The sequence below is a fragment of the Temnothorax nylanderi genome, unplaced genomic scaffold, assembly GCF_030848795.1.
Source record: "Temnothorax nylanderi isolate EJ_2023f unplaced genomic scaffold, tnyl_v1.0 TNYL_tig0126_pilon, whole genome shotgun sequence".
NCBI lineage: Eukaryota > Metazoa > Arthropoda > Insecta > Hymenoptera > Formicidae > Temnothorax > Temnothorax nylanderi.
In genome coordinates, this window is record NW_027249188.1 from 288,657 (window position 1) to 313,867 (window position 25,211).

At 43.2% G+C, this 25,211-nt stretch overlaps 2 protein-coding genes across 7 annotated transcripts in view; both read left to right on the top strand.

Annotated features, from left to right (window-relative positions):
- LOC139776724 (CCR4-NOT transcription complex subunit 6) overlaps positions 1-25,211 on the top strand; it is a 314,159-nt gene that overhangs the window by 84,032 nt on the left and 204,916 nt on the right. The gene's annotated exons all lie outside the window — the stretch shown is intronic.
- LOC139776740 (uncharacterized) lies at positions 3,867-13,096 on the top strand. Its single transcript, XM_071713639.1, has one exon. The coding sequence runs from the start codon at positions 4,343-4,345 to the stop codon at positions 6,464-6,466; it is 2,124 nt and encodes a 707-aa protein (XP_071569740.1). The 5' UTR covers positions 3,867-4,342; the 3' UTR covers positions 6,467-13,096.

A 25,211-nucleotide genomic window follows, 5' to 3' on the forward strand; every position in this document is an offset into this window, starting at 1 on the left:
GCGAGACGATGTCTTAAGAGGTATTGCTCTTTCGACGAATTTGAGGTTTCGTTATGATGCAATTTTATAAACACTCGTTAGCTATTTTATTTCGGTCATTATGATCGCTATTTAATAAGATCGATGAATTAGCCAGTCTTATAAATGATGGATTTTCTTAATTAAATGGAACGCTTCTTCTCTTATTTATCAAAATAAGAGACCATTTATTTTTATTATTTCAATTTATCTTATATTTCTATTTTTCCTTTAGATTTTTATCGCGCGTATGAATCATTGTTGTAGTCGCTTTCACTCAGGAATCGCTCATTCAAGCGTACTTATCGACCAAGATTTTCTGAAGTGCGCTTGTAGCGCACTTTCACGTCGCGCTTCGTCTATTTTTCATTATTTCTCGACGCGCTTCGTTTACCCTCGGCAAGAAAAGCGTCTTCCGTGTCTCTCCTTCATCCCGAACATCTATGATGGAGAGTCACGGTGCTCAATTTCGGTCGGAGTTTTTCTAGTTTAACCGAGAATCAGATCGTCCATGTTTATCTTTAATCTCATGAAAAATTTTTAACCACCAGAATTTCGTTTCAATCTCTCTTAATTGACAAAGGTCTTCACTAAATATTTATACGCACTTTTAACATTCTAGGCACCAGAAAAAGATCTATACACGTTTGCCGAGGAACGGAAACTGTAATTATACTTAACTAGTTAAATATGCATCTGAACATTCTTTAAATTTTAAACAGACTGGATTTGTGTATTTATAATATTGTAGAACTGGCAGTAATAACAAATTTGCACACTGTTTTCTCTAATCTATTATGCGTGTTTTTTCCAGGATCATAAATTTATTATGCTGTACACCTGGTCTCTAGTTATATTCAGTCAGTCGATAGAATAAAAAAAGAGGCACGGATTATAACAATTGTTCGTGCGTTTCTGGTGCGATAACAATGTCGCGTTGCGGTTTAATGATTCGACATATTTCACAATAACGCCAGTCTACAGCGGTAATAATCGCGGATGGTCACTTTATCGAGCGATCGATCGCGCGACAGGACATCAAAATCGCATCCCCGATCGGGACGCGCGATAGCTCCGCGCACACTGAGAGAAATGTTGAAGAAAGTTTTGTTGAAACAACCAAAATTTTGTTACTGTAACAAAATTTTGGTTAATTTTGGTTGTTTCAACAAAACATTTTTGTTACTGTAACAAAATTTGGTAGTTTCAACAAAACATTTCTCTCAGTGCATCGCCATCACATCGCGAGGCTCTTATCTCTGATCAAGAAACACAATCTATCCTGCACCAGAAAACGCCGTGATTCTAATCATGTGCCGGGAGAGCTCTATTTTAGACTCCATTTCGTTTAGACAGGTGCATACTTATTATTGAGGCAGCATGAAAAGAACCAATATATTTTTTCGATATTCTTTTTTGTATATGTCTATTTGATATATTTCATGTATCAGGGAATGATTGAGAAAAAACCTTACGAGCGCATTTTCGCACGTTTGTAAAAACTGACAGAAAATTTTTCGTTTATAGCATAATCCTTCTTCTAAAAAGAGCATGTCATCGATACTCGAATCTATCGAAGTATTGTTGTCGCTTTTCCGCGATGCCGATTGGTTCTCTCTCTGCGCTTACTTCATGAGCGGCTGTCATGGCATATTTTGACAGTTTAACAGTGAAATATTAAAAATAAATAGCGCGCGCGTCTGTGATGTCTAGTATTTAATAAAGTGTATGTATCTATATTATATATTATATATTAGGTACGGTTTTAATATATTTCCAGATAGAAAGATATTTTAGCGGAGGAGAAAGATTTAATCCACTCCGAAGCTAACGGAAAAATACCTTTAGTCGAGTTGAGGGTGGAATTTTAGGAATTTTACACGCAATATACTTCATTTGCGTTCGCTCGGACGAGAAGTGTAATAATAAAGCGCTAGACGGCGCTAAACTTTTTTCGTACGTGTGTAATAAGCGCGCTATTTGTTTGAGAGCAAGAGAAAGAGGCGCTTTCAAACTTTTCTTTGGTTTGCGCGTAATAATAGAGAGATCGTTGGAAACATACTCGTTCGATGTATCTAATAATAGAGAGCCAGTTTCGAACTTCTTTCTCCACAAATGTAGTAATAACAGGCAAACGGCCCTAAAACTTCCTCTTGATGCATGCTTCAATAGCGGCGCCTCTCATAGTCTCTTTTAATAGATACGTGTAATAACGAGGAAACGCGGTTCCCCCAAACTTTTCTGATGCGTCTAACGACGACGGCAATCAAGGAGTTTCGAGAAAGAATCCAACTATCCCTCACCGCGCAAGACGTTTCGGATGAGAGAGAGAGTGGGTGGAAGGAGATCCGATCCGAGTGGCGTGCCGCGAGCGATTGATGACTTGTGACCCACTTTTCGCGCCGTTGACCCAGATGCGAAAGTGCTCCGATGTAAGATATCGTAGTCCTTCCACCTACCTCTCTTTCTAGCGCGGTTCTCTTCCGCACTCTCTCCGCTCTCGACCGCCTCGCGGCTGCTGACAGTAGTCGGTTAGTTTACTTAGACAGCGAGAACGTATGGCCGATCTCATTCCTCCGATCGGAAGCAACTTAGATTACAAGATTTTCAGGAACCGTTAGTCGATTGTTTCAGAAGTGACGCATGTTAAATTTCGAACGTATCTTATTTACTTCGCTTTATTTAGAATATATTTGAAATATTTGCTTTGAATAATGTTCAAGGCAAACAATTCGTTTGTGCATTTCTCAATTTGGATGATCCATTATCTTTGATAATTATATTTTAAAAATAAAATGTAATGGTAAGTTATTGAATTATATCGCGCGATGGAACATGAATCGCGTAATTTTCCGCAGAACTAAAATTACGTCATGCTATTAGTCCTCATCGACGTGAACTATTTAAAACCGGCGTAAAATAAAAAAAAACGTCCTTCGATAGGCGATGTTTTGCATGCGAAGAGTTATTACCGCGGATATTTTAAGCGGAGTGCATTTTAAACGAGCGACTTATCGCACGATGAATCATCGACACGATCGTTACTCCATTTTTCTCTTATGATTCATTGTATAAGTGAAGGTGATATCGGCGGAACGCATGATACTTTATCAATATTATCCGATGTAGATTACTGTATCATACGTAAAAATAGCTCTGATAGTGAGTAATTTATGTAGAGCCTGCAAGGTTTCTATGTGGAAGGTTGAGGTATACTCGGACGTATATAAGTAGTTCTCTTTTGACATATCTATGAAATTACATCATTTTCCTTCGAGAAAGAGAAAATCTCTCAAAGTTTTTTTTGCATTTTATTCATTTCTCCATGGGAATTTGATTAGACTTTATCCGCTCGAGAGTAAGATCAGAAAGCCATAAAATCCTTCTTTCCTTCTTTGTAATCTACCGTTTTAGACTCACTCATATTTCACGCTGCAGCAAGCACGGGGGAAGAGAGAGAGATAGAGAAAGCGGGTCCAGGATTTGTTTATGAAATTTATGCTAAGTCAGGGTATAAGAAACCCGGATAAGCACCGGGCAGGCAGGCAGGCAGGCAGGCAGGTAAATTCGTCTCTGTCAGTCAGCGTTGTGACGGATAGACGACGATGCTCTCTGACTCGTCTCATCTCCGCTCTCCCTCCCTCGCTCTCCTAGCTTTCTCCTAAGATTCTCTCGCCGAATTGTGACAGCGTCGTCGTCCGCCGGAAGGATACGACACCGCGCTGCGCGTTGTATATACCCGGTGTGCGCGGCGTTGTATCGAAAGGAGGCAAGGAGTGGGAGGTCGGGATGGTGGGGTGGAAGCTATCGATGGCAAGGGAGGGGATCTGATGCTCGTGGTGGTGGTAGCAACGAGAACGGGTAGGGAGACCTCCACGTCGCAGAGGACCGAGAACAGTGTAACGTTGCTCCGGCCAGCACCACCAGCTTCAGTATCGTTCCGGCCGCGGTCTCGTTCGGTCGTTCTTGACGAAGGGTCGCGAGTTTATGTTCCTTCGGCATCGCCACGACCGCCTCTCTTCCCGGCCTACTTTTGACCCGCAGAATACGTCACGGTCTCTTGCCGAGAAATTTGGTCGCTCCGGCGACTTGGTCGTCGTCGAGGCTCATTATGAACATGGGCTAGATCGCAGCTTGCCTTATCCGCCCGAGGATCAGGATCAGTGGAATAATGTGTCACGACAAGTAGGAGGAGAATCGAAACGGAGTTGTCAGTGCCAGAGTGGCGGTGCAAGTGCCGAAATTTATTTCGATATCATCTGAAGATTGCCGTCGCGATCGTACGCCTGCTAGCATTGGTGGCGCGATTCGCGGATATTGTAACATGAGCCCAGCCTCCCAGGGCGCCCTGGAAGTGGAGCGTTACATCGGCAGTTGCCTGATTTCATCCAACGTGCGCGCCGGACTGCACGGTAAGCCCGTGCCCGTCTGTCGGAAGCAGGAACAGCTAGCGACGGTACGCAGCGGCAAGGTGCGCGGTTGTTATAATGGAGGGCAGGGTTACTCCGGGCTGGCTGATCAGCAGCAATGTCAGGTGCAATATGGTAGTCCAGGCGGCTGGACGGGCGCGCCGCTAATATCAATGACGTCGAGTCCGCGCAGGTGTAATCAGCGTTCGTCGCCGTCGCTCAGTCAACAACAGCAACAGCAGCAGTCGCAGCAACAGCAACAGACGTGCGGCGATCAGCAGCAGGTGCCACCGAGTGGTCATCTACACAAAAACCCCCTGTCCAGGTTGGCGATTCACACGCAAGGCGCGCCTCTGATTCTGGCCGGGCGATTTTACAATCGTGGCAAGGTGCACAGCAATAACAACAATAACAGTGGCAATTCTAATGGTGTTATTAACGCGTCGCCCTACGGCAACCTCGCCGGCAATTACGTTCATAATAGCGCGAACCCATCCATGACGAGCAACGCGAACGGCGCGACGAGGTGCTCGGCGTCGCGAATCGTCCCTCAAAGGCCGGCAGAGGCCACCGCCAAGAAACCACCGACGATGGTGTCCTCGAGCTCTAAGACAACAGCGACGAACGCCGATTGTTCGTCCGCTGCGGCGAAGGAAAATGCCGGTTCCTCGAATATCGCGAATATCGACTCGCTGAGTATCGCGAGCGACGAGAGCTCCGGATCGAACAATTCGGAGAACAGTCTGCCGCGCATCATCAAGCCTCGCAAGCGCAGAAAGAAGGACCGCAAGCCGCCAAACAATGTTGTCGCGAGTGGCGTCGACGCGGTCAAATCGGAGGAGCCGCAGGTGCAGCGGCAGCAGCCTACCGGTTGCGGCGCCACGACCGGGGAACAATCCGGCGTCATCGGGGTAAAATCGTACGCGCCGACCTGCTACGAACCAAGGATCTACGAAGCGGCCGCGCCGCATCTCAGGAACTACCGGAGGCCACCGGTCGGCCATCGTGAGAATATCTACGGTGGCTGCAGGGCGCCGTCGATGCAGGCAGAAATGGCGGACGTCAGGCAGCAGCGGTACGTGCACCACCGGCATCATGTGCAAGTGAAAGTGCTAGACGACAACCGTAACGTGATCGCGGCGCCGATGCGTGCCACGGCGCCACCCAAAAACTACCGGCATCATCACGTCAACGATAACGGCAACTGTAGCGGCAATCTGCCGCGACGTTACGTTCACGAGTACGCGGGCGAGTCCTGCGAGGCCGCCGCCAGGGGAGACAGTCTGTGTCCGTGTCAGTGTCGATACTGCGACCCGGCCGGCCTAATCTGGGACGTCGACCGGAACGGTTACGCGCCGTTCCTGACGACGACCCTGCCGCCGCCACCGCCGTCGTCGTCCAGCGTCGAGTACTGTCGCGGTAGTCACTTCGGCCAAATACCGCTGTTCCTGACGTCGCCGTGTACCGGTCTTCAGGAACGCGTGCTCGACAGAGTGTTCGACGAGCATTCTCGACCGCACGACGACGGGAGGGACGCTGGGCTTGTCGCCGGGCCCGGCGGCGTAGTGTTGAGACGCAGCTGGAGCGACCCGACGAGTTACTTTAGCTACGGCGAGGAGATCGCCGCGCCGACGAGGGACGTTGGCGTTATCGGCGATCGAGGGGGCCAGTCTGAAAGTGGGAGACACAAACGAACCCTCTGGCGCGGCGACAGCATCGGCAGCACGCCGGTAAGCTCGCCGGCGAACGCGAACGCCGCGGGCTCGAATGCCAGTAGCGGGTCCGCCGCGTCCCCGAAGGGCCTGGAAGTGTCCACGGAGATTATCACGTCGCCCAACGGCCATCGGGATCTGGAGATTAAATTCTACTCGTCGCCATCGCCCGCCGAGCGCCTCGCCGAGGAGGACAAGTCGTCGTCGAGTCTCGCCGGAGAGGCCGATGACGACGACAATGGGGACGACGACTTCAGCGATATATGGAGTTACCACGAGTCGAAGCTGCAGCAGGATTTCCGCACGCTGCTGCAGGCGGAAGAGTGATGGATCGTCGACGTTATCTAACCGAAGATGTTCTCGAGCGCGACGAGCGCTCGCAGTCGCGCGGATTCGCTCGGTGGAGTGCGAAATGAGAGCCAAATGGCAAACGCCGACAATAGCGGAAACGGCGCGGAGAAAAGGAGGAGAGTGCGTAAGTGTTGACGACGAGGTATTTGGCTCTGTTCCGTAAAGAAGTGACACGGGAGAGAGAGATATGGACGATGTTGTACTCGTCGCCCGTCGTGCGCAATCGACTCGATTGAAGTTCGCTTTGGTCTCGCGACGCTCGCTTTTATGTGCGATCTCGAGGGGGCCAGAGCCAAGCGTTCCCGCGTGAACGACGGTATCGCCGAGTCTCTACAAGACGGCGTCGAAGGCGACAACGAGGAGGGGCTTCTCATCGCTAACGGTGTTCGTAGTATACGTGACGTGACGTGATGCGCGTGCACGCATCAATGCCGCACGCGACGACGCGCCGTCGCTCGGTACTCCATCTGATGTTCCGCGTCCAGCCAAGTGGATTGACTTCACCGAGCAACCAGCGAGAAACGGTGTCGATCAGTCTTGTCGCAAAGTGTGTTAGTCTTGAGAGATCGGAAGAGCGTGTGTACTTGCGGGTGTGTTGTATGTGTGTATACGCGAGCGTACTTGAATATGCGTAACGCACGTGACCTCATCTATCGGGTCTCTTTAACGCATGGATTTTCTTTGTAGTAGGTTGTACACACGACAATCATCTCGTCGGTTATATAATCAGTTACATAATAGTCTTTCGTATTTTTACTAGTGCTTTTTTTCTCTGATACGTGCAAGATTTCGCTCCAAGATCCGGAGGTGATGGAGCGTTAATTAAGTTAGATTATTGTTGAGAGAAATCCCACCAAAAGATAATTACAAGTTTCTTGTGTGTTTTTCAAAGTCAGTTGATCGTGAATCATGCAGTCGATCCACCCGACGTTCCAATTTGCAACGACAAATTGGTGAATACTAGTTAGATTAATTTCGTTAATGTGTAAATACCTAAAAGTAGAAAATATTTAGGTAATTCTGATTGGTTTAATCGTCAATTATGCCCGACTCGGTGTACGGAAATTAGTCACTTTCTCTTCATTTTTACAACTGCAACGATATTTGTGGTACAATCTACGGCGAGAGGCCATGCGTGAAAGAAGTCTGCAAGCCAAGAAACGATAGCGACATAGGAACAAGGCGGAAGGGACGAGGAACAAAATATATAACGTTGCTGATATTTTATGTGTTACCAATCGGAATATCGGAATGCCTTCGCCGTGCCCTTTTGTAGATGTGGGACCACTCATCTCTCTTATGCTTCAACTATATCTGTTTTCCGATCGATTGCCCCTACACAATGATCATCTTATCATGAATTTATTCTATCTCATTCCGCGATCCCACGCCCAATTTTTATACCCCATTGTGTCTTGGCTCTGACACGAGATCGACGCGTATTGAATTATCGCTCTTCACGCGTAATTAGGTAGCGACTATTTTTCCTCGATGTCCATCGATTCGCGAAGTGACGATCCGTGCGTACTCCAACATCCTCCTTAATCGTTTCGCAGCTTGTAATTGTGCAACGGAGGTTGAGAAACGTTAGAGTGTCGATCGAAATTGTTCTTGACGCGACCAAACTCGCTTTAGCCGCGAAACGCGAGGTATTCTCATGTTAGTTTACGCGTCGCGCCATTCATGTCGAGTTGTCGCGTGCGGTGCCTAAAAGGCGCATCCGGGAAAACTAGTTTCGACCGCCGCGCCGAGCCGGCCGCAAGAGGTTAATCACGAGAGTTAAGATACAGACTCGCGCGCGTGGACGCACGTCTCGTCCGACCACGCACCAACACGCTCGCGTGGTGGCGATATACCCTGGCTTTTTCTCGCCGTCGTCGCCGCCACCATCGCCGCCGCCGCCGCCGCCGCCAATTCCAAGACGAGTAGCGGCGACGTGACCGTTTAAAACGTAACGTAGCAATTAATCGAAAGAACGATGAACGGTCCGGTCCGTTGCTGGCCGCCGTCACCGCCCCCGCCGCCACCGCCCCCGCCGCCACCGCCGATCGTAATCGACGTCTGCGCCTTCCACCTCGCCTCTCCCTTCGCGCCAGATCGCTCGCGATAGTAGGTCGAACTGTTCCCCCGGCGGGAGAGGGAATCTTCATCATCATCTTCTTACCCGCGAAAGGGGCCCGCCTCGCGTGAAAGGAGCTACCGTCTGTACTAGTAACTGCGTTTAATCGCGCGCTATCGCCGCGTTTTATCGGATAACTCGGCGCAACGGTTCAGCCTCGGAGTTGAGCGCCGATAACCGGGCGGCTAGCTCTCTCGAGTTCGTAACATTGTTTCGCGTTTCCCCCCTATTGCCTCTCGCTCTTACCGTTTACCGTTGCCTCTGCTAAATAACGGCAAGTGGACCAGATAAACGCGTTATTGATTTGTTCAATATCAATATAATCAAGTGGAACTATCGTTGCCGTCATTCCGTCTCGTCTCGCCGGAGTTGGATAGCAGATATTGTCGTACGTTCCGTTACGGGATATCTGACTCGTCCGTAATCGACGATCGGTAGCTCCGAAGTTTGTGTATTATTCCCTCTTCATTCTCAGGTCTTCTCCCACAGATTAAATTATTGTTAATGCGATTTCGTTCCAAGTAAAGCCTTACGAATATTTGGAATATAGAATTTTGATTCTTTTTTTTTCGTCTCTATTTTCAACAACGAAATGCCATTGTTACTCAACATACTTAAATAAATTGAAACTTGTTTCTTCAGAATTCTAGTGTTGATAGAGATCTCAACTACAGTTAGGTAACTACGGTGAGGAATGCCATCGTGAATTCGTTAGATAACTTCTGTCAGTTTTTTTTTCCGGAAATATTAGTATGATCGATCAGTCACCGCCACGGACTGATATGATTATCGCGGCGATCGAAATGCGACGGATCGAAGCGTTCAAGACCGAGCGAGGGTGGAAGGCGCGGTAAAGAATTACACAGCAGGATCAGGCGTTCTATACCCGAGGTATACTATATATCTACATTAGCGAAAGGCCATCGCGCAGATTTACACAGAGCGTAGAAGCGAGTAAACGTAGAAGCGAGTCGGCCGGTCACACACACACACATCCACATACACACGTATACACGTATACATAGGCACGCCGTGTCTATCACGAGCCGCGTCGTGATAGGTCGACTCGTTCTTCTGTAAATCTGTGCTCGATGATCGAGAGAGCCTCGGTCGAGGGGACCGAGGTCGCGCGACGAATCCCCGCGAATCCTGCGTCGTTTTGTATGCGATATACGAAGACTATACCATCTGTCCCCGTTCCCTCGCGACATTATACGTTAGCTAGACGGGCAAGACATATGCTACGAGTCACTCAGCATCATCACACGTCGTCATTTCACCGTACACCGTACACGGACGCACGCACACACACACGACACACAAACTCTCGGCAAACCACCTATCGTTAGACCGTAAGTCTAGAATCTAATTGTAAGGCGATCCATTTAGATTATTATCTTCGTTGTCTATATGTGTATAGAAGAAATCGCGCGAAGACGGCCCGTCTTTTGTTGTCACGATTTCGGAGCGCGCGTAATGGAAAAACACGATGATGAGACGAGGTATGATCGGGGAATATATATATATATATATATATATATCTATATATAATGAGAGTGATGAATATTTTGAATGGGTGTTTTTTGCGTATGATACGTGTTTCGTTTTGGAGAAACGGGAGAAAATGAATACGTATTCACAAATAATGGAATGACGGAAATGTTTGTTTTGTTGCTGCTAAAAAGAGAAGTTTGAATTTTTTGAAAGAATACCGCGTTGTTTCTCATTACAAAAAGTTACAAAAAGAGGTAAGGTGAGCTCTATTTGTGAGTTAAAGAAAAAATTTTGATAATACATTTTTAAGACAGGGAGGGGTTTTTTGGCTTTTTGTCTTGAAAATTTTGTATCCGATTTTTTGTTCAACTGACTGAAATAGCCCCTCCTTACCGTACAGTTACTATATATATTACGAATGCAAACAGCAATCGGAGGAACACAGGTTTGGCGTTCCAGTTTTCCAGAGATATATATAACGCGGCGGAATTATTCATGAATATTTATAGCAGCCGTTTCTTCAAAAAGAAACGCGCACGGATTAAACTAGGAGGAAACCGATGAAATCTTGTTAGTATTCAGTACACTCGCGGTGCTGGGCATACGAAGGGCAGGCCATAAAAATTCGACAACGGCGACGACGACAATGTCCGTTTGGGGCTATAACGGGTGTGCGCTTTGTGCCGGGTTTGACGTACGTAGCGAACGCGCGTTCCCCGAGCGAACGCGAAGAATGATATTGCTAATATTTCTCTCTTGGCGGCGAGTCGCACCTTGCGTGGCAAGTTTTATTGCCGAGTGGCGACAGATAAATATTGTCCTTGGTTCCTTGTTAAGGCGGAGCGCGCGCGCACGACGCATCGATGCATAATCATGCAATGCGTACGCGAGGAAATCGCATTCGAGAAAGAAAAGAAAGAGCTAGAGAAAGAGAGAGAAAGAGAGAGACTGCTTTAATAATATCGTCGTCGATATTTTTCTTCGAGGATTCCTACAAGTCGTATCCGAGGGAAAAGGCCTGCCATTCGCAAATGTTCGTTCATGTTTTATCCGATTGCGTGCGATGTTTGTGTCGACGCTGTGTATTGTATGTCGACGTATTTTCGGTTGTATTTAACGTCGCTGCGCTATAATGAATGCGCTATACGAGTGCATCGGACGTAGCAGTCCGGCGGGAAAAGTGAAACACGTCAGAGAGTGATTTAAGTCGAGTGACTATGGCGTAAGTCTATTTTAAGACTTTAAGAGTCGTAAAAGCATTTTTATTTCCACGTACACATATAAGCGGCCTTTCTTATCGAGGGTCTTGACAAACACGCCTGAATCGTCTAAGCAAATTTGAATGAAAGGATTAAAGGAAGGAAATCATGCATCGCGTGTTTCTGTATTGCGCTTAGACTCGTTTTCAACAAGTTATCACTTTGCCACTAGACCTTCCGACACAAATTTCCTTCATTCGATTTAAGTATGCGCCTACACTTTCGGCGATCTTGATTATTCGACAGAGTAACTTATGGCGCGTTCTCATGCATTACAATACTGTAAAAAGTATGCAGCTTCTATAATGCATGTTCTCGGATGACGAGCAGCGCAGCGATCGTAAAATTTTGTCATAGGAAAAAATAAAGAGATAATATAGCGTGTTGTTATGCACGACCTCTTGACGAGGAATGACGGCTTTAGTCCGAGAATATTCAAGTGTTTCTTGACATGTCGGATAGGAACGGTGAACGACGTCTGCTGATTTAGCCGCGAAGTCTGTTACGAACAATTTTCTGGCGACGCGTCAACGGAAGTGACCTAATTTATTTACCGTTCTCTAAGCGCCTAAGAAATTTGTTAAGACGCGTATGCGAATGTCGCGGCTGAGAAAAGTGAGAATTGACGAATAAACAAAAGAGAGAAAGAAAACGATGCGTGCAGTCGTGTTTTTGGAAAAAAAAAAACAATCCCAACGGCGTTGAAGATGCTCTCGAACAAAATCCTCATCACCTGTTGACCACCCAGCAATCGCAATGTACGCGAAAAAGAAAAGAGCGAAAGAAATTTCTCTCTTTTTTTTTAAGTATTATTGTTTTAAATATTTGCGATTTTTATTTATATTTACCGAATATCGGAAAAATACGAGGACGAAGAATGGAAAATATTAAAGAGAACAACCGCGACAAACAAGGAAATTGAAAGAGTTAAAAAAAAAAGTTAAAAAGGATTAGAAATATGGATATATTGATGTGAATAAAATATATGACAGCGAGACGCTTGATCGACAAATCTTTCGCTTTCCAGAAGCTTGAATTCTGACATTAAGAATTTGTAAGAAGCGCACCTTTTCCGTTGCTCTCTCTTGTGAAACAATCGCGATTTAGTTTGCTATGCGTTTGCAGCAAAATTCAATTAAGAGTTCCATAAGATATAATCATGTAAAAAAATTATTAAAAATAGACTCGCGCTAGATCATCGATATTTATTTTGTGCTGTCCAGCCAGGATTCCCTCGGCTCTGATGATTTTGCCTTTCCCGATCGCCCGTCCAGTGTAATCGCTTCAGAAATCGTGCTTTCCGTCTGATCTGATCTCTGACGAAGACAGAAGGAGAGATTCAAAGAAAACAGCCGAAATGGAGGGAGTTCAATGAGCGCGACTTAATGATCCCTGATTGGTTTTCTTCTCTTTGTCCTTTTTTGTTTTCATTTTTATTCCCCATGTCGGCCGTTGACCGTTTTTTGATTCTCTCTTCCTCCTGCTTCTTCTTTATGTATTTATTTCACTCGTCGTCAATTGACGTTAATAATGTATTGTGATAATGCAACGATGTACACACAAAACACACACCACATTAACACACATGTACATGTGTACACATACCGATACTCGGCTCCGCTTCGTCGTAATAGACTGATCAACCAAGCCGACCTACCAGCGTCGCCCATAGTGCTGGTTGCACTAACTCGAATCACACTGTTTGGAAGAATCAATAAAAACGTCTTTAATTTATTCGCAGTCATTACTTTTATTGTGTCCCGTTTATAAATCCGTATTAGATTTAATAAGTGGCGTGTATGTAAAAGAATATGTAATATTTAAAATATAATAATATCATAAATGTCTTTTTAGAAGTAAAGTACGTACGTAAAGCCATCACGAACTTTTATTATTTTATAATAGATGAGAGATATGCGACAAATAATTTGTTATTGCTGTAGTTATATTTGAACAATAATTATATAAGGAGGTTTTAAGTTCTGGGATTAACAACTTGTGCAGATATAATTTCTAATCTTTTAATCCTACTTCAACGAAAGATATTCGTAATGTTATTGCGTCTTCGGTTGTTCTATTTTTATGTTAATTTATTCTTATATCATTTTTATGCTATTAATTAATCAATTAATCCGCCATAAATATTGTTTTCCTTTTCCGTAATTCATTATAGCTCGTAGAAGCTCGCTGTAATTTTCCCGAATGGAAAAACTGATTTCGAAGGGCAGAAATTGAGCTACCGCGTATCCTTCTTTTTTTTCCCCTGCACCTCCGATCCACGAGCATCAATTCGCTCATGGTGAACGAAGTCACGCGAGGATAACGATAACTCAATCATCTCCCCCATGCGTTTTCTTATTCATTCGCCTTTCTTTCTCTCGCGAGCAAGCGGGTTGAGTAAAAATAACGTCAATTTACTCGTTTATTCAGATGAAAATTACTGAGACGGCAATTTTGCCTTCCGCTCGTTACACGACGAAATGTACGGACCCCGCTATGACATAGCGCGTATTATAACGAGTTTGACTTATGGTAAGTACGGTAACAGAGTTTGATACGTATTTAAGATTATATGCATTCCCGTTGGCGAGCTGATTTATCACGCGAGCGGCGATTTAATATCCCCGACAGGAGTAATGATATAAAACACTTAAGTCACGATCGCTCGACATCACGGCTAGCATAAACATAGCGCTTAAAGTAACATAAGTATTAAGCGACCGGCCAGAATTTAACTTAAAAATGTCAACTACTATTAGGATGTAAATTGTACCAGCCATTTCAGGCTGGTGATTCCCGATGTTAATGTGACTTCTTATCGATCGTATCACACATAACTCAAGTAGCATGAGTCCGTAGCGTGGTATTACACCCGTAATGCAAGAGATTCTCAAGTTGGTTAATTACTCTTTTTAGAGAAACGTGGGTTATGCGTGATAATTGTGCAATCGCGATCCTTCATCGTGGGTGGCATGATATTATCTATTCAAATGCCGTTTACGCGCCGATAATTTCTCGAGAAATCCTGCCGATTTCATCGCCGGTTTTGCATCGCTGCCCTCGACGCCTCCGCGTCGATGAAGCAAACGCGCACCGATTCCCCCGGGAATCGGTTTATGCACTTGGCCGATGCCGGGCCAATCCGACGATCACCTCTTCCTTATCTCGGAATTGAGTAATGGCCCCTTGGCCGGTTCACGTGTGGGTTGGTAAACTGCTATAATTCGCCCATGTTGCCGCACGACCCGGTACTGTTTAACATTAGCTCTTCACACGTCTGTTCTACCGCGCCCTTTTTTTTTTTAATCGTTGATGGTCCTTATGATTGGGTTAATCCGTATTATTTGCTTGCTGCATTTATTGCGAATCTCTGTGTTTGAGGATCAGAGACTCCGCTGGCATCTCTAGATAACAGAGAAGAAAGGAAAATGCGGAAAAATTATATCTATTCTTTGCGTTAGGCAAATATATTTTTATAATTGATTCTCTTTCAATTTAAGAAAAAGAGAGAGAGAAATCTTTGTTTTAATATTCTTTTATTTGATTATATTATTTAACTTTTGTTATATGTACATTCAGTGCTCTGAAAATTACCTATACTCTAGAAATTTATAAAAAATTTCTATTCAAAATTTTTGTTGGAAGTAAAAGAGACGGTCGTGTAACTTGGCGGATTTAGGTCACGCTTACGGCCAGTCTCCGGATCTCTTGTCTCTCAAAATGAATGTTCGTAATCAATGACACCTCATTAGCCGGTCGACGCTTTGTCTAACAGCCTGCGGCATGCTGTGTCGATTGAATTAGCCATCATCGGCATGCGTGCGCGTGTGTGTACGCGACGTAATCCGTCTGTCTTATCGCGCGCGCCGTTGCCCGCGATGAATCATTATACCGGTTAGGATTAGGGACGTCAATCACGATTGGCGGGGAGGGGGGGGGGAAAGGAGAGAAAGACATCGGGAACACGGAACCGGTATGCCGATGTCTACGACAGATTTCACTCAGGAGGAGTCAATCGAACGAATCGATCGAACGCAGCGTCGACGTTTGCAAACGGCTAATCACGAAATTGTTGCAATTCACGGTGGTTATTGCGTGGCGAATATACAAAGCCATTCGAGCCGTTATCTGTTAATTACCTTCTCAGTGCATACGTGGGTCTGTCATGTTGGACGCTATTTTTCTCTATTTAAAGTATTTTAAAAAAATCTGAAAAAATTCACAAAACATCTGTCTACATTGTAGTTGACGATTTTATAGTCATTTTGATAAACATAATTTGTTTAATATTTTCTGGCAGGCTTGCAAGTTTTACAGTTACGAGCAGATATCATTTTGGCTCGGACTATAGACCCACGTATGCAGACGGAGATGCGTCCATCGCGATTTGCATTTTCTGTTGCATGCAGCGCGATACAGTTGTTTATGCAACACAGATTTAAATAAACAAGATTATAAAACCCCGATGTGTTAAATATAACGATTTAAATTTATACGCGCATTTAAAACGATTCAGATTTATCGATGCATTTTACTTCATTTACGCATCATGTAAACCGCAACGTGTGTGTGTGTTGGTTCTAACACGTATATATACCTTCCAGTCACTGATCAACTAATTACCATATTTTACATTAAAATATTCTTTATGATGCAATATTTTACATTATATACGATTTTATAAGCATCGCGCGTATAAACGTACTGAAGACAAGTAAATTTGACGTCACAACGCCAGAGGAAAATTATGTAACAAGTGTATAACTTATATCATTATGATTACGTAAAAGTGGAATCAACGTGAAGAATTTTAAACACGATTCTTGTGGCTTATAATTATTTTCTGCTCCATCTGCGTAATTTGCAACATTCACTGATAGTCGATCGACATCTACATATATATTTCATCACATATATTTTGTCATATTTTATCAGGTATATAATTTTGCACTATATTTTAACATTTCTGCATGATGTTGTCACATATTTCGACTTTGTTGCATATATTATCAACATGAAACTTATAATGAGTTTCTCTCACTTGTAGTCTATGAAGAAAGTTTCAAAATTTTATTCTGCATTGTAATAAATTATTATTTTGTTGTCTTAAGTATATTTACATTAATTTTTCCATCTTAATACAATTAGGAATTATTTAATTATATACTTATGTACATATCTGATCATAATGTTAATCGGTCTTTATTAACAATTATACATAAAGAATTATTAAGATGGAAAAATTAATGTACCTAAATATACTTAAGACAACAAAATAATAATTTATTACAATACAGAATAAAAATTTAAAGCTTTAATTAAAACATACAATGCTTTAATTAATACATACGTTTTATTTCAAGAATTAGTAATTTTTAAATCTTTATCGGACGTAAAATTTTTTCTTGGAAAGAGAACGAAAAATTCGCACGTACACGTGTACGCATCGAGAGTTCGTTCGAGGATCGTTATACGGGGTTTCACAGCGCGTAGTTTCTCGCTAATTATGCGACTTGTCATTAAGACGCTTGCGAAACCCGAGGGGAACATCGACCCACCGACGTTGCATCGCACGGTCCCGCTGTTTTTCATCCTCGGCGTCATAATCACGCACGCTTTGTATCGCCACATTGGCACTTTCTACACTCGTTAGCACTCCTTCGTTCGCTCGCTCATTCGTGAGAGAAGGAGGGAGAGAAAGAGAGTGCCTCGACGACACATTCGTGCGCTCGCGCCGTAAGTATATTTTAAGAGACGCGCCATTTCCAGCCAATTTGCATCTGAATACGAGCGTCATAATGGCCTGAACTTTGCATACGTGACCTTGTCGCGTATCACGGGCAAAATATGCCTGGGAGAACGCCGTCGTCGTCATTTCGCCGCCTATACGGTCGCTCTTAATTACGACTATTATTAATACGGAACGAAAGCATCAAGTCCTAATTTCTAATGTGATTTTTGATTTTTTTATCTACCAGTCGATTGTAGGGGAGACCGGGGCTTGTTGGCACAAGAGGCAAGTTGGCAATGCGTTCCGTTTATGTATATTTATAGCGAAAAAAATGGAAAAATTATCACAAAATATCTCTTTTATGACATAGGTACTTTTCCCAAAGTTTTATTTAAATCAAACAAGTATTACAATAGAAAAAGAGAAAACTCTGATTCAAGAGGTGGCAAGTAAATTTTCGAGCGTTTCAAAATATCGTATTAATGTTCTTCAGCTTGAGAAGTAAATCAAAGTGACGTATCATTAGTTAAAATAAACGTTTCTGTTACTATACGACATATTATTTTGAGGAACAACAGTAATTTATTGTAATAAAATGACTGAAATCATGCAAACGTATATAGGGATGGGGTATGTTGGCTCATATCAAGGCACGCTTAGCTTGACTTGTGGTTGCCGCGCGCGTGAGACCTGTGTGAGTATGTGATTTGCTACCTACAATGCTGATAGAAGCTAGATATATATTTATATTAAAATTTTTATGTTGAAGAAAGCTACATCTAAAATAGTTTACAATTGTTATTCTGCAACAGCATTTTGCTATTTGATCATTACAAAATAACTTTAAAAGATACAGTCTTTATCGAGAAGTATATATCTGTTTGTGTTTCTATTACGTTTTCATTAATTTAACGTGGACTTTTGTCGCATAGCCAACTTACTCTACTATCGGGGCAAGTTGGTTACAATGCAGCATGTTTGTATTTCACTTATTACAAAGAAACTATACAGTATACAGGAGCGTTCCTGGCATGAAAGTGTAGAGAAAGGTTCTCTCTATCATATTAATACTGTTTAATCATGATAATTAGTTGTTTAAAAACTCAAATGCCGAAATTGTAAAAACAGTGCCAACGAGCACCGGTTTCCCCTATTTCTCGTCGAGGTATAATCGGCGTTATTTATTTTACATTTTGATTTTATAATGGATGGATGGAACTTTTACATTCGCACGCATTTTGTACGCACCGTACTCACAACGTTCGCTTCAGGGATTTTACTCACGAATAATTGATATCCATTAGTTATTCTGAGTAATTATTTGAATAACTATTGTTGGGTTGGGTGATATATTCCGATCATAAATATTCATTATATCATTATTGTTTGCGAGATGCAAAAATGGACGCGTTACCGCGAACCACATCACGATTTGTTTTTTCAAGAGAGATTAATCCAATCTTTTTGAAATTAAGTTTAATTCTTATAAATCGCTTTTAATAATTATGTGGAACGGTCTGGCAAATTTACGCACGGGACAGCTCGTGTGAGCGCACCACAATCCGAAATATAAGCAAGAAGACCTTCTCCCAGTAACGAGCGGCAATTATTATAAGAGCGATAAGTGTACGGTGCGGTGCTTGCACAAGGTGGGTCTCAAAGCGACGGAGTCGCGAAAGAACTGCTTAGCCGCCATAAAATAATTGGCGAGTATTCTCCGGTTCTACTTTACAACTTGGATGCCGTTGGCAGCGATGTTTTTCTCTAGCTTCGCACTTTGCCACGATTGCAAGTTAAAATTGAATTTTGGGTGACTGCAGAGCATGCTCTCGTCGTTCTGTTTTACCTATTAAAAATTTAGAAAGTTAGAAGACAAATTTCAAAGATGAGGGAATATTATAAATGTTTTTATTAAACATTTTTTTACTCTATTATATTAATACATATTTATAATTAATATGTATTTATATATGTATTATTAATATATATTTATTCTCTACTATATTAAAACACTCAAATAGACGTTATTCATATTCGTTAATTGGTCGTTCGCTACCGATGCTTGTTCGCGTATTGTGTTAATTACCGTTACACGTTTACTAGACTGTTAAATAAATTAACTCCACCGAGTTAAAGTGTAGACCTGCTGTAACTTTCAGCTTTTTCGCTGACTCCTCGCAAACGTGTTATTTCTCCGGGGGAAAACTTCTACCCGGGGATTTTGCGTAGAATTTATTGCCACCGCTCCGCTCCTGGCATAAATCGCGAATTTAACGGGCGCGTTCATTCCTCGAAATTCGTTCGATGAGCCCCCGGCCCGCGGTGGAAAAAAGTATCGAGTTTTTAACGTTTTTTTTCCAAGAGGCGGAAGCGCTGTTGTTTCGCGCGGCCCGTAAAAATAAGGTTCGTCTAACAGTATTGAAAAGTTTTTAACGATTCACCGATGGAGCCGTCAAAGCCGTAATTCCTGCCCGTTTTACTCCCCGATACCGTACCACTCCCGCCGATACTATCGAATGGATACCGTCGGATTAAGTAGATCGACCACGGTTAACGTTGCACGGCAAGTGTTCTCCGCAAGTCGGCATTACAGCCGTGGCCAGAAGTGCTTCGTAGCTCGAATAAATTGTGTTCAGCCGAGATATTCTATTTCATTAGATTAGAATGTATAATAGAATTTCGTGCTGAGTAACAAACATTGAAACGCGATTATTAGAAAATTACGCGGTGTTTTTCGCTTTACGAATATCGACTGTTTTCGTCTTATTGACATTTATCGAAGGGACTTTGTACTTTTGGTTAAGGCTGTATCTTCTAATACCCACATCTCGAGGCCTATATCTCGGTGGTACATTAGCGTATTATCGAATACAAGATAATAACAAGATATTACAGTCAGCGTTTAGTCTGTTATAATTGCGGATAAGTGGGTTAGAGCGATCGTATTAATCCGAATGCTCGGCGTACGAACGGCTCAATTGTTGAGAAATAGCGAATTAAGCAGCTTAGGTACTTTTGTTCCATCGCGGAATTTACAATGCAGAAAACAACTTGACAACAATCTGGTTTAAAAATTTCAGACTCAGTGTTTGAATTACGGTTAAAATCTGCTCAACCTAAAACAATTAATTCGTTAATCTGGTCAAGTAGATTTCTTTCCAAAGTGCTGTTTATTTTTATATATCGAAAAAAACCAGTAGAGATGCACGATTACTCATCACGGGGAAAGTTGGCCTTTTTGCGATTAAAAAGGTTATTAAGCAGCAGAGTTCAATAATCGATTGGTTTTAAATAAATAAAATTACACAGTCATGAAATAGGATTTTTAGGAAGAATATGTTAGCTTCACGCACGCACGCATTTACACATGTATATTCTATTTTTTCTTTTTTTTTAGCTAACAATTCCAATTTCGGTGATTAAACGGGAACAAATTACCAAACAAATCACGAGCGAATCGTCAAGCGAATGATAACTGCTATGATCGAGTTTCGAGTTCCGAATAGGTCAACTTTACTTTAGCTGAGTGATGTTACATAGCCTAGTGTCATTGGACGATCTCGAGCACGCCGCGGAGGCCAGACGCACAGTTTACGAGCGCGCGCGACGACGCACGTGTTATTACAACGCGCGGTAAACTAATGGCAGCGAAATGTTAGCGAAATTATCAGGTGGGCCGCATCGCGCTGTCGGCTGCGCTTCGTCGTTGACATCGCGCCGTACTTATGCTACCGGGGGTTATCGTGTTACGCATTCGCGTGGCATTCCGGCCACCTGGCTCTCTGTCGGTGACACGTTACACGTAAATCATCGCGCGGCGGAGAACGGATGGAGTCACCGTTGTCGCTCCAGCCCCACTTCAAATGTCGGGCCTGTAATCGTATACACCCGGCGGGCAACGAGCCCGCTTGCGGATTCCGTAAAAGTGGCTCGGGTTCGCATCAATTTTTCTCCTCTCGCAACGATAAAACGTTTGGTCGGAAGTATCGTGTTGGAGTGGCAAAAATGAGCCCACCCTTCCGAACCCATAAAGTGCGCAGATACTTTGGTAATCTGCAGTTCTTTTCGCGTTTTTCCATCTGGTTTATCTTATTTCCTTTAAATAAAATAAATTCTTAAATCCATATTTTTAGCAAATAAAATAAAGATTAATTAGTGATAATGCATTCACGTTCTAATAATTGAATGTCAGACAATTTGGAAATGAGCCTTTGAATTTTATTCGTAACTAAATTATTAAAAATACATTGTCAAATCTGACCTTTGTCATTCGTTATCTAACAATTTGATCTTTCGTCGGAGAATTCCCAAAGTTCATTGGATAGACGAGGTAAAGAGGGAAAATGAAGAGAAGTTATCTAATGTGATATGTCGCACACATATACGCTTGTAAAAGATATTAATATAGTTCCGCTAATACTCCGGGACATTTTATTATTTCCATGACATTTCTGCCGCTTTTCTAGTGACCATAAAACCCGGGAAATTAGCATAGGATGCAGTACGAGACATTTGACGCGTACGTAATGTATCCTCAGCATTGTTGCGAGCGCTATAAAATCTGTGACTCCTCGTCTGCTTTTGTCACGGTTCATCTCTCTACCGTCCTCCCGTTTATCTTTCCGCGATTCCCTCAATAGTTATCAACAGGGATTATGCTCAACACTTCCGTGCCGCATTTTCCAGCGCGCCGGTAGTCGCGCGGCGCAACCTTTTACGCATTAATCGCCGCTATTGTCGGTGTCGAAGTTTCGCGCGCGGCTCTCTCAGCCTTCCTCGCGACTTAGCGGTTGTCTCTCGCACTCGTACAACACGCGAGTGGTCATCCCGGAACACCCGTAGGGCTGAATTTACAGTTCTCTCCAGTCCTGCGACCGCAGGAATATATCTTTCTTAACACACAAGGTAGCAACGAAATTAACGGCGGTCGTGCGGACTTTATGATCCTTTCCTCCCCGCGCGGCCGTTTAATTCCTTTTCGATATCGCATTTATTTCCTTTTTTCGCGCACAGCGTGTATCAGGCGCCCGTGACTTGCGGCTTACGCTTCCTCGTAACCCATCGATTATGTTGTCTCATCCCGTCGGGCAGGGAGAGAGAGAGAGAGAGAGAGAGAGAGAGAGAGAGAGAGAGGGAGAGAGGGAGAAAGGGAGAAAGGGAGAAACTGTTCCTCGTCGTGAAGGGAGCGACGTGGGCTCTCCGCGCTGGTAACTTCCAAACGATTGAATCCGCGTGCCGCGCCGACTGCCTATTAGTTTCTCATCGGCGTATTCCTTGAAACGCGCTACCTGCGCGCCGAGTATCTTACCGCGAGGATTTATGACCGCGACTCGTAATTCAGTGGGCTTGGAAAAGCGGCGGAAGTGGCAAGCCATTTATAATCGGGGAATTACGAAGGCGGTTGAATTATCATCGATGGATAACGAATCCGTCAATGCGTCGCGATAGACTCGTTCGACGTACCTGTTTCCAGCGTATTGAGTATCTGCAAAATTTATTGGGAATGGCGATAGAGATTAAGGAAGTTTTATGATACTTTGGAGAGATTGTGTCATCTTCAATTTCGTATTGGAGAATATTATGTTTCTTAGATTGGGAGACGCTAAACAAAAATAAGAAATTTGTAAGAAATCTCTTGGCAGAAAGAATTATAGGGGAGTAGATATATTCACAGTTTCCCGGGTTTTAAACATTTCTTTTCTTCGCTAAAATATGTTCCTCCACGGAATCGAAGGGACATGGCAGCGCAGCTCGTTGACGATAGCATCGGGCGCAATAGGCATGTGGACGGGATGTCGTTTTCCCGCGGACTCGGTGCTCTATCCGTTCCGCTATTTCCGCGACGGCATCCGCGGTATCAGAAATGTAATCAGGGCGAGAATCAGGAAATCAGCCAAATGGCTTCTTAACACGGTGAGGCGGCTGAATTATCGAGAAGGCGCGGAACAACGCGGTCCGATTACATGCCTGGAAAACGTGCATCTCGAAATGCGTGCGCTCGGCAAACGAAACGTAAAGCCGTCATCGCGCCGCAATTTCCGGCAAGTGTCGGGACCGGTGCGTCATGCCGGCGCGTACGAGCTTCTTCAGCGTGTTAATCGTTCCCGCTTCTGTAGATAGATCGTAAAAATAAAAGACAGCCTTACGCGCACGGATATGCATATACATACCGGAGTGCTTTTATGCGCCGCGCCGGGCCTCATCGCTGTTTTATTACTGAGGCACTCTATCGTATATCACCTTTATATATGCATCGGCGCATATCTATTCTCTTTTCCGTGTGTTGTCGAACGACGGCGGGTATAATCGATTCAAAGGTGGCACGGCTATCGAAGTAATAAAATTGTCCTTTCTTTTTCACTTTATAACTGCTTCGTATTTTGTTTCGTAAGTGCATTTTTTTTACGTCGCGTATGCACTCCACTCTCTTTTTTCGCCTTGCCTTAGATTATATGAAAAGTTTATGGAGTCGTAGTTTTTCTTTTTATTAAAATGAACTTGTATCGTTATTCGACGTATTAACGAAAAGGTATCGGGGAGACCGGAGCAAACTCGATACTAAACTTTTTGTCAATTTAAATCTATCGTAGAATGCCTTTCCTTTCCTACTATAAATGCGTCTTTATGTGCCAGTGTTGCTAATAAAATTTGGTGATATTCTGAGTTATGGTGTAATTTCTAGTGCGACATAAGCGTTTTCGATGGTAAAAAGTAATTTTTCTGGTCTCTCGGAAACTTCTACTCTTTCATCGAGCTTTACCCTTGCGAATCTACAGGTTAGCGATTTTGATAGAAAATTCGATGCTCTATACGAATCCGATAATCGTTTTTGCATATTTTTAAAATTTCTGTTTTTGGAGTGACAAGTTTTTAAAGAACTCTGGTGGGGTGTCGAGTTTGCGCCGGCGTTTTTCAATTTAAAAATTTGTCTTTGCGTCATTTTTCCTTTCTTGAGGACAAAACAAAGCGTACAGCAAAACTTCCTTAAGCAATTTTGTACCTGAAGGAACACTCTTTAAATGTGTACCATTGAATTCTCTTGAAAATTTTAATTAGTTATTGAAAATTGCCTTTGAAAAAATCATGTCGAGTTTTCTCCGGTCTCCCCTAATAATAATAATTTTCGCGTTATAAGCTATTAAGATTGTTGAGCTTACCGAGAAATAAATTTTAGAATAAAGAACGAAATATTTTATTTATCACTCAGTTCGTAGTAAATTTTAACAAAATTTCAAGGTTTATTAAAGTATTTAATTTGTTGTTAAAGTATTAAAATTTCAAAAATTCTAAAAATAAGATGTTGGTTTTACAAGAACGAACGTTTGCGCCTGCTTTTCGCCGATTCTAGGACACCGTATAATCAATCAACTTCGATGAGTGCTTTCGGGTCGATATAAACTTGCGCAAACAAATATTTCCAAATGTTGACCGGCTCTGCTACAAAACGAGATAACGCGAAAATGAATAGCGCACGATTCGAGGGATTAATCGGACACGGATTCAAGCGAGCGAAACAGAGAGAAAGAGAGAGAGAGAGGAAGAGGAGAGTACTTCGATATTCGATTTAGTCGAAATCGTGGTCGAGAAACGGCGGGGCAATATCGTGGGAAATGTCAGCAATGCCAGGCGGAGCGGAGGTTCACAATCATAAACGCGACCACTCCCATTTGATCAAATTTTAATTCCGCTCGTGTCTGCTTAGCATAAGCGGCGGCAATGCCGTTACACAATGCGCCGGTTTAGTAGAGCCGAGAGTGGCTGATATTCATCTCATTTACCCGACGATCTCCAGATTACCAATCCACTCCGAGCGCATTGTTTGCCGCTGCAGGAACCAACAAGTTGCATTATCGGGAGTTGCTGCCTGTACAGTTTAATGTTATCGCGAGAGATACGCGTACAGAGAGTGCCTACCATTTCTATGGAATCTACTGTTAATCCCTTGGCAAATGTCAAATTGTTTTTCCTTCAATGGAAGTTTAATGCGAGATCACCAATCTTATTTTCGATAATAAATTAGACAAATTTGTCTTCTCAAATCTTCTTTGATAAATTAATATGACTAAATCTTGGATACAAATTTTCTTAAAATTAATTTGACGCGCTTAAAATTAGTTC

Coding starts and splice junctions, on each gene's coding strand:
- LOC139776740 (XM_071713639.1), top strand. CDS start 4,343: ATGAGCCCAGCCTCCCAGGGCGCCCTGGAAGTGGAGCGTTACATCGGC.